Below are 10,439 nucleotides of genomic sequence, written 5' to 3'. Positions count from 1 at the left end.
AAAATATATAATTAAATTATTAAAATTTATTAGAAAAATAAAATAATTATGAACAACTAATCAATTTTTTTCACTAGCCAACAAAAATATATCAATAATTTTAAGAAAATAAATTGATAATATTGAATATAAAGAGGAACATTACTGACCTATTTCTCTTTTTTCTTTCTTGATGTGAACTTCCGTAACTATTAACACAAAATCATAAATAAGAATTATCTTTAATTTTATATTTTCCCTTTATCCCTGATTATTTGATTTTATTTTTATTTTTAAATTATGACCTATATTACTTTGACTCGAAATTAAATTATAAATCTCCACCTTTTCATCACAAGTTTCTTTTAATGTGTCATAATTATTGAATTATTTTCTATCGCATAATAATTTTTAATGGTAATTCATAGTCTCGTATGAATTAATATACCGTATGTTTAGTTATTTTTATGCAATTGTGTATTTAATTGATTGTATATTTACACTTTTAGGGACGATCTTGAATCCATCAAGTCTTCAAGTTTTAATGTTCAAAAATAGGACATTTTTCTAAGAGAAAATGCTTTTGAGAAATATAAATCAAACTAAATATAAGGCACAAATTGTTAGATGGACGATGTGTCATCAAACGAAGCATGTCGTCTAACTTCATAAAATCTTAAGTATATACCATTTTATAATGACTAGCAACTACTTGTTGCATGTCTAACTAATTTCTTAACAAATCGAACTAAGAAATTTTTTTGGAACTCACAAATCTATTAAAGTGAATGAAGTCATGTTTTGCACCAAAACCAAAGACAAACAAAACAAATCCGTAAAATCACAAAAAAAGTTAGCAAAAGTCGATGTAGAACCTGCTTCTCACTGACACAAGCTACAAATAGTTTGTTTGGTATCCTAAAGTCGATAAGTAACCTTTTTGATCAAATAAGAAGTGACAACTTGGTAAAATACATTTAATGCAAATATTTAATGCATCAACGAACAATTCCCACCTCAAAAAACCTAAAGCAAAGGCAGACAAAGTAAGCTTGTGAGAAATCCTCAAAGTTTTGCAATGGTTATTTCCATCCGAGTTATTATATAAGAAGTTTCTCGATCAAAAAGAAAAATGAAATTTTTTAAAAAAACTTTTGAAAGAACTTTTGTAAAAAATATTTTTCATCCATTCATTCTTTCTATAAAAACTTGTATTCTTAATTGGTTGTATCACATCTTGTTTGTAAGATGAAACAATATCTGTAAAACCTTACCCATATATAACTGTTGTTATAGGATTGAGCATGAAAAGACTTGCTTGTAAAAGAATATCTGTTTGAGTCTAAATAGGCTTGCTTGCAAAGTAATATTTGTTTGAACCTAGAGAGACTTGATTGTAAAAGAATACTTGGTGTTGAAGCTTCAAGAGGCCTTGTGTAAAAGGATACTTGGATAGATTGCTCAAAGAGATAATTTAAAGAATACTTAGATTTAAGTCAGAAGTGACTTCTTGAAATAATACTTGTATCTTGTTTAAGATAGTGGAACTCAATCTCATTAGATTAAAAATTGGATGTAGTCTCAGTAGTTGAAACGAACCAATATAAAAATATTGTGTGTTTCGTCTACCTCTTCTCTAGCACTCTTTTACGGTTAGCATTACTACTACTTAAAAAATTAAAACTTTTTGATCGACATTATTCAACCTCTCCCTTCTAGTGTCTATCTTTTCTCCACAATATATATAACATGCTAAAAAAATCATCTTATTAAATTGTCTAACTTGGTAGTATTTTTATCAATTAAAGAGTTAATTAGTATAGAAAAAAATCAAAATATTAGCTCTTTCTTTCTCTCTCTCTCTCTCTCTCTATATATATATATATATATATATATATATATATATAGAAGAAGGTTATAATAACACCGATATAACTTTTACTAAGTATTACACCGCTCAATAACTTTATATTAAATGTGAATTTTGTAAATCCAACCATTAGATTAGAAGTTCTTTACTCCTAGATCATGTGTACAAAATTTTATATTAATCCAAGATGATTTGATACTTCATTCTTATAAAACAAAATTGACGTAATATATACATTTCACAATATACCAAAATATGAACACTTTGATTACCTCCAAGTTGTTATTCAATTTTAACAAAATTTGATATAAATATATAAAGTGTTATAAGCTTTCAATCTAACGATTGGATTTACAAAATTTATATTTAATATAACGTTATCGAGCGGTGCAATACTTAGTAAAAGTTACATCGGTGTTATTATAACCCTCCTCATATATAAACTTCTTTTTGAATTATTAGTATATAATCATTCATATAACATAAAATGAGAACTAAATAAAATATAATTGACCAACATAGTGTACTAAACACAATGATAACTTGGAAGCTTAAAAGTTCGTCAAAGTATAAGTGAAATACAACTAGAAATTCTAAAACAAAAAGTAATAAAAGAGACTAATTAAAGATTTTCTACTATCTCATCAATATAATTGTATTGAGCATATTAACATTGTGCAAGGATCCTCTATAATGGTATAAGGTGGAGTAGGAGTTCGCCTAAGAAGCTCAATCTCAAGGTATCATAGTATATATAATGCATCTTCTCATCATAGTAATTTGAGGATGTGTCGAGTAAAAGAAGTCATCGCTCAATCTAAAAAGGTCATGTATGTTTTTCTTCACATCATTTTTAAAACATGTAAAATAACTTCATTATCATTGATGGAGGTAGAACTAGAGCCATGATTCACCTAAGAAGCTTAATTTGAATGCTCCATAAAATACAATGCATCTTCTCATCATAATAATTCGAGGACATGTGTAGCCAATGAAGTTATCACTCAATCCAAGGAGACCATGCATGTTTTCCTTCACATCATTTTTAAAATTGATAAATTAACTCCATTATCACTCATAAAGGTAGAACCAGTGTCCTCTATAGATGTGTCTTCTTATGGGACTTGTTGTTTGATCTTATTTGCATGTTTTTTATATCTTTCCTACAAAATAAGGTCAAATATTATTTTTTTACAATTAATAATACAAAATAAACTTTAAATTATAGTAAAAAAATGAATAATTAAGACCAAAGTTAATCAAGGATCTCATAGTGAGAGAAAAACAAAAAGAAGAAAAAAGTGTTTCTAAAACTACCTAAGACCAAGTTAAAGAATAAGGTAAAATTAACTTTCAAAAAATAAAGATAAGATGAGACTCAATCTAAAACACCAAGTCACTTAAACTAATTTAAGTTAAAAACAATTTTGATAAGTCACTAAAATAATTTTCTATAATTTTAAATAAACATATTTACCTTTTGAAATATTCACTCAAAAGTTCAATAATTCTCCAATATTTTAAAAGATTCAAAAAAAAGTTTTAAGAGAAATGTATAATTTTTTGGATTATCATTTTTTATATAATGTGTTAAATCTAATGTAGTAAGTTATATGAATCACCCCCTAAATTAATATATTATCTTTGTTTAATTAAGTAGTTGTTATATTTAATATCAATTATAAATAAATGCCTAGGAAATAGAGTTGACAATTAATTAAAGATATGTAAGATATTTATTCTCGAGTAATTTTAAAAATTAATAATTTTTACTTATAATTTCACTTGCAATAAGTCTTCTAATAATAAAAAGGCATTAAAAAAATAAATGAATTTTGTAAAATATTTTAATAAATTTCACACACATATACTCATCCAACAATTTCACACAAACTCTTTGAAATTTCATGTGACTTTTTTTTTTCTTTCCTTTTCCTCATTTTTTTTCTTTTATCTTTCTTGTTTCTTTTTCTTTCTTCTCTTTCTTTTCCTCATTTTTTTGTTTTATCTTTCTTGTTTCTTTTTCTTTCTTCTCTTTCTCCTTTTTGTCTGGATGTCTTGCCCTCTTTCTTTTTAACATTTCTCTTCTTCCCTTTTTACTCCATTTTTTTCCTATCGATATTTCAATGCTGACATAAAATTACGTATTAAATATTAAAAATAATATTAAATTTTTTTTAAATATTATCTATTGTTAAATTATTTTAATTATCAAATATTTAAAATTTAACTAATGTTTGTTTTAATTAAAATTTAATATTAAAATTCCAAATTTGTAAACATATATTAAAGAATAAATTTTTTATATTGGAAAAATTAAATTGTCTTGTCTAAGAGAGTTGAAGAAATAGTATGTACATGATTTTATGTTTTATAATTTTTATAAATAAATAAAAATTATCTTGCCTAAATTATGTATTTGATATTTAAAAAATTTAAATTAACTTACCAAATTAAAATAACTATAAAATGAAGAAACTTTAAAGCAAAACAATTTATATTTCAAGAATTTCAAATTTTAAAATTTATCATCTAATATCAACTAAAATTTAACCCATAAGCTTATTTGTATGTTTAGTGCTACCACTTAATAAATATTATAATTTTGAACATATAATTAAAATCGAAGAACATAAATAAAAAGATGACATTACGTAGTGTGTTAATATAGTTTTAAATATTTGAAAATATAAAGAAATGTTATTTAAAAATAATGAAATTAGAATCAATTATTTCTAAAAGATGAAAATAAAAAATTAGTTACACTTTTTTATTTTATATTATTTTTTGTTAATCATTATAAAATTGAATGTTTTTAAAATAATTATGTTATCCTTTGAAATGTTATATATCCATATTTATTTTATTTTTAATGATACAAATCAATTAAAATCTAAATTGCAAAATTTTAGTTATAATTTTTATAAAAAAAAACCTAAAATATCATTGTATTTTTACAAGCTCACAAAACTTTTTTCACATTAAAATATTATTTTAAAATATGCACTCCCCTTTTCGAATTTTGTTAGTAGAAATGTTTACATTTAATATAGTAACTCTTTCCTTTGGAAAAAAAAACTCTTACGAGATTTGTTTTTTTATGTGAAAACAACAATAATAAATTAATCTAATCTAATCCGTAAAAAAAACAACAAAGCTATTTTTAACAACCATAATAGGAATTTAAATGTAGCAATATATTAAAATCGATTAAAGTTAAAGTCCAATTTATCGGTATAGTGAAATGTAGGGATGACAAAGTGAGTCGTGGTCCGTGGGCTGGCCTGTTAGCCTGTCAAAAATTGGCGGGTTGGGCCCATCATTTCAACCTGTCAACCTGCCAAACTTGTCCTGTCAAGCCCACCAACCTGCCAGGCTAAATAACGAGCCGACTCACATATTTTTTATTTTTTAGTTTAATTATTTTTATTTATTTTATTTTTGATATATAAGATGAGGATGAAGATGAGGAAGGAAAAAAAAAAAAAGTAGAGTACTGAAATGGAATAGCTTGTACATTTAAACTGCAAAACAGTAACAATGACAGAAATGAAATCTTTGAATAAAGAAAGGGAACAAAATAAATTATAGATGGAGAAAAGGAAAGCCAGAAGGAGAAACAGCTAGTGCCAACTGACAACCTCTTCTCAATCTTCCACTTGACATTTCCCCATTCCCACAACACAACACCCATCATTTGCTTTCTCTCTCTAGATTTGAGTTATTGTTGTGTCTGCCATGGCATTGGCTATGAACCAATCAAGGGCTGTGTTGTTAAGGGTGAGTTTGGTGGTGGTGGCTCTCTGCATAGCAGGCTACATAGTGGGGCCCCCTCTCTACTGGCACTTCGTTGAAGGCTTGGCTGCCCTCAAACACTCTTCCTCTGCTTGTGCTCCCTGCATCTGTGATTGCTCTTCCCAACCCATCCTTTCCATTCCCCAAGGTCTCTCAGATCTCAATTACCCTTCTCAACATCTTGTTAAAAAATTTATCTTTTCTCAACTGGGTCAGTTTTTTTAGATCTGGGTTCTGTTGGTATTTTATGTTTTTTTAATCATGTAAACCGGGTATTAGTTAGTGGAGAAAACTTGAATAGAGTTTGTTCTTGTGTTAATTTCGATCAAAATTGGAGTTTTATCCAAGTAATTTATGTTAATCTTTCTTGTGCAAATTCAGTAGTGAAACTCCAAATTTGATCGACATTGTTTTGCTAGGGTTTTTGGTTTTTGCTGTGAGACTAAAGTTGACTAGGGTAAAGTTACATCTCGCAAGCTTTTGTGTTAGTCGCTTGAGGGGATTGGTTGATGCAGTTCTTAGAGGAAAGAAAATGGTAGAGTTGGAAGAAACTTATAAGGAAATAACTTGAATTTTAAAACGAATGTTGTCACTGTCGGTGTCTAACAAGAAACTTGATCTTCCTCCACCCCTTCCCCCTTCAATTCAAGTTATGCTTTACCGAAGTTTCAAATTTGATATTAAAAAGATTTTATAAATATAAGTAATTTCCGATTATTCATTTAACTAAAAGCAGTTAAAAATTACTGCCATGTCGATCTGCACATTCACAGCCAAATGTATGAGTGGTAGTTATCTCAGCGTAACCTTTTGTATACTCAGTTTAAACAAATATGAAACAAAGCAACATAACCGTAGATACTACTGTATTATATTATTTCCTTTTGGTTATCACTAATAAATTGACAAATCAATAATCACGTAACATAGGACAGCAGTTCTTGTTTCAGTTGAATGTTGTCTTGGTTTTATCATACTGTACTGCTACCTTCTTTTCATCTATCTGCAAATAGAGCATGGACTTATTTCAGTTTCTTTCTGTGTTTCTGCAGGGCTGAGCAACTCTTCCTTTGGAGGTTGGTATTATCTCCTAGATGAACTACTGTAAATTATCTAAATAACCCATTTTGTTCTTGTTATACTTTTTTCTATGTAACACATTCTTGTATTGTATGATGGTCGGACTGTAGTAGTTAAAGTCACATTGTTATTTAACTTTAAGCAGTAAGATAGCTAGTCATTTCTCCGTATATGGGATCATCAGTTAGGATCATAAATCTCATGGGTCTTTTGTATGTTTTCCTTTTTGATCGTAGAAAACAAACAAAAACAGTTAATTCCTGGCCTATTTTCATGTTAAAAAAAACCATTTACCATTGACTATGCGTGATTGTGTGTTGCAGCTTTTTGTTTTATGTCAACCCTGTATTCATGTCAACTTGCTAGATAAAATTTTGGTTCTTGTGTTTCAAAATGTTGCTTTGAGGCAACTTACACTCTATTGTGTTTAAATTAAGGTATCAAACTAATAAGAATGCCTATATCCTTCTTGTGATGTACTAAACTTGCTTGGATTACACGTTTCTTCATGGTTCAAGTGTGCTGTTGCCCACTTTAAATATGGATTTAACAAATTTTAATGTTGTTCTGTACAAAGCCTCTGCTAGGAAACAACATGAAAGCTCAAGAACAGAAAAATAATTCTGCCTTATGTTGCATTGTAGCAAAACCTGAGACATGTTTGGATAAACTTCTCTAAGAACACTTTGAGGAGAAAAAAAATAGGAAGAAAAAATGAAATAAATTTTTTATAAACTAAAATTAGCTTATACATAAATTAATTTGTAGAAGTTTTTCCATATTAGCTTATCCAAAAGCTAATTTTTTAACTTAGCATAAATTAGTTAGTTTATGTAAAAGTTTTTTTTTCTTCTTTTTTTCGTGCATCTGAATAAGTTTATCCAAATAAACTCATTGTTTTATTTATGCTTGTTTTGGATTCAACTAACATTACCAACTGCTGTTTCTTTTCTTGCTTGAAACCGTTGTTCAGATTGTGCAAAGGCTGATCCAGAAGTGGGTGGAGACACTGAAAAGAACTTTGCAGAGCTATTGACAGAAGAACTAAAGCTACGTGAGAATCAAGCCGTGGAAAATCAGCGACACGCTGACATGGCACTACTTGAGGCGAAGAAGATTGCATCTCAGTATCAGAAGGAAGCAGACAAGTGTAACTCAGGGATGGAAACCTGTGAGGAGGCGAGAGAGAAGGCTGAGTTGGCATTAGTTGCGCAGAAGAAGCTAACGGCTCTGTGGGAACTCAGAGCTCGTCAGAAAGGGTGGAAGGAAGGGCTTGCCAAATCTCATACACACTCTCAAGGGAAGGTACAGAGTTCTTAGATACTAAGTGGCATGGTCTCCATGCAGGTGAGTGGTTGCATAATAGTTTTCAAACAAGTGAGTTTTAGTGCTGGTAATAGCAAATTATGATTGCTCTCATGTGTTCATGAAAGATCAAGTGTAAAATATGAATGTTGTTGTATTTCTATCATTCAATTTTGAGTATTGATTCCACGTGTATCACCGTTAAAAGCTAGCAATTGTTACAAGTTTGGATAAACTTTTACATAAGTAATATTTAATGACTATCTTTTTGTTATTATCATCATTAGTTTTGGCTTCAGATCTGAACCAAGTTTCAGACCCTTGCTTCTTCATTGTGTTTAATGAACTTTAGGTTTGATTGACAAGGATAAAAGGAGAATCACCTCGACCATCAACTATAGGCATGTTTGTATTTTCGCTCCCTTGAATGAAAAAGCCTTTTGGGAGATAGCTTTTCCGTTGAACGGACATTTGGAATTTAGAAATGACTTTAACCAAACAGAATATAAATTAATTTTGGTCAATCTTTAAAGTATGGTGATTCAGTTCTTGGAACTTGGTTAATTTACGAAAGAATTCATGAACAATTTTTTTGGTACTATCCATTAAACTTTTCTATTACTGATCAAACAGAACAAGTCGTACTGTATAATTAGTTAATTACCTACCCATTTTAATTTACACTCGCAACAATGATTTTAATTTACCCAACCTTTTTTTTATGTATACATAAGGGGCTTAACAATGATTTTGATATACCTAGTGCTTAAGTGAGTGTAGAAAGATATCCAAGATAACTTTCCATAAATAATTTTCGTAGCTAAAACCAAGTGTACTATGTGGTACAGGGTAAAGTTAATTTATAATGAAATAAGTAGTAAACTAGTAAGTTTATATATGTTTAGATATATTTAGGAAAAGTTACCAAATTTTGCTTCTTGAAAAATATATTGCTTGTTTTAGATTAATAAAAACATATATAAAGGTTTGCTCAAAGAATTTGGTCAGGCAACAATGCACCCAATACTTGCATTTATCTAGGCACCTGGCTTCTCTCTTAAGATCAAGGTTTGCACAAAGAGTTTAGATAACGTGCCCTCCACTAAGTCATATCACAAAGCAGATTAAAATGAGCCAACAAAAGGAGCTTTTTTTTTTTTTTTCTTTTTTTACTATTCAGGACATATTTTTTCTTCAAAATTATCAAAATGAGTAATCTTAAAAAAAAATGGATAAGTCTTATTTGTAAAAAATTTCTAGAGTGAAAAATCGGATTTCATAAACACAACTTCCACTTTTCTTTTCTTGAATTAAAGTTGTTTTTCAAAACGATTTTTTAATTTTACAAAAAAAAAATTATTTTAACATAAAAATAAATACATAAAGGCAGAACGTGTTTAACATACACGACTTTGTAATTTTTAAAATATAAAACATATAAGTAGAAATCACGTTTGTAAATACAATCTCATCAACAAGTCATGTTTGCTAAACGCAACTTATTTCCTTCTCGAATTCTTTTTAGTTACCCATTTCATGTTGTAAAAAAAACGACACATTGCATCATGCAGCAACTGAAACCTGATAGTTGTAGTGAGATTTATGCAACTAAGGGCCTTTTTAAAATAATTAATCTCATAGATTTAACAAATATACTTATTTACAATATTCAAACACAATTCGACCAATAATTATATCTTGATCAAATTGATAAGCAATGAGTCTAACAACAGTAAGTGAAATATTTGAATTACCTAATTATTTATCAATTCAATGAATGATTAAGAGAGCATTTGAAAAAGCTTGTCACTTGAAAAACTTAAGAAAATAGGTTATAGCTTGCAAGTTTTTTCAGTTTATTTTTATAAGTTTTTTAAATAGCTCATCAAAAGTGTTTTTAAAATTCAATAATTTTATGGTAAAATCACAATATATATATATATATATATATATATATATATGAGATTAACTATCTAATATGAAAACATTTTCAAGAACGTTTCTTTAACAATAACTTTTTTAAACACATGATTTATCATATTTATTTTTAAATTAAATTTTAATATTTTTAACATATATTGTAAAATTAAATATAATCTTGTATTACAATATAAATTATTTAGCATAAGTATAAAATATAATTTATGTATTTGAAGATAATTTATACAAATTTTAATCATAATATAATTTATATATATAATTTGTTATAAAATTTAGTTATACGTAATAAATACCTAATCTAGGCGACACACAAGCTAGAATATTTATCTATCTAAATCCATCCTAAATGAAGCAAATAAATAATTGATTTAACTATTATTAATTACCAACAAATGTGATTATTTCAGTTTCATAGTTAATAGAAAATGGGGATAAGGGGAAGTGAGCTTCAACAATCAGTAGTCACGCA

The 10,439-nt window shown here is 27.9% G+C and overlaps 1 protein-coding gene across 1 annotated transcript; it reads left to right on the top strand.

Annotated features, from left to right (window-relative positions):
• Positions 1 to 5,395: 5,395 nt before the first annotated feature.
• LOC109814262 (uncharacterized) lies at positions 5,396 to 8,306 on the top strand. Its single transcript, XM_020378640.3, has 3 exons — positions 5,396 to 5,792; positions 6,697 to 6,720; positions 7,698 to 8,306. Exons 1-3 carry the CDS (start codon positions 5,588 to 5,590, stop codon positions 8,042 to 8,044), a joined length of 576 nt encoding a protein of 191 aa, XP_020234229.1. The 5' UTR covers positions 5,396 to 5,587; the 3' UTR covers positions 8,045 to 8,306.
• The last annotated feature ends 2,133 nt before the right edge of the window (positions 8,307 to 10,439 follow it).

The sequence above is a fragment of the Cajanus cajan genome, chromosome 8 (assembly GCF_000230855.2).
Source record: "Cajanus cajan strain Asha chromosome 8, NIPB_CcT2T_4, whole genome shotgun sequence".
NCBI classification, from domain to species: Eukaryota; Viridiplantae; Streptophyta; class Magnoliopsida; order Fabales; family Fabaceae; genus Cajanus; species Cajanus cajan.
Note: the sequence above shows the minus strand (reverse complement) of the source record. Positions and strands in the feature narration are given on the sequence as shown.

What these genes read in the sequence shown, in the direction of transcription:
- LOC109814262 (XM_020378640.3), top strand. Translation starts at nt 5,588, where the DNA reads ATGGCATTGGCTATGAACCAATCAAGGGCTGTGTTGTTAAGGGTGAGT. An exon ending in CATCCTTTCCATTCCCCAAG is followed by an intron (nt 5,793 to 6,696) that starts GTCTCTCAGATC and finishes GTGTTTCTGCAG; the next exon opens with GGCTGAGCAACTCTTCCTTT. An exon ending in GAGCAACTCTTCCTTTGGAG is followed by an intron (nt 6,721 to 7,697) that starts GTTGGTATTATC and finishes ACCGTTGTTCAG; the next exon opens with ATTGTGCAAAGGCTGATCCA.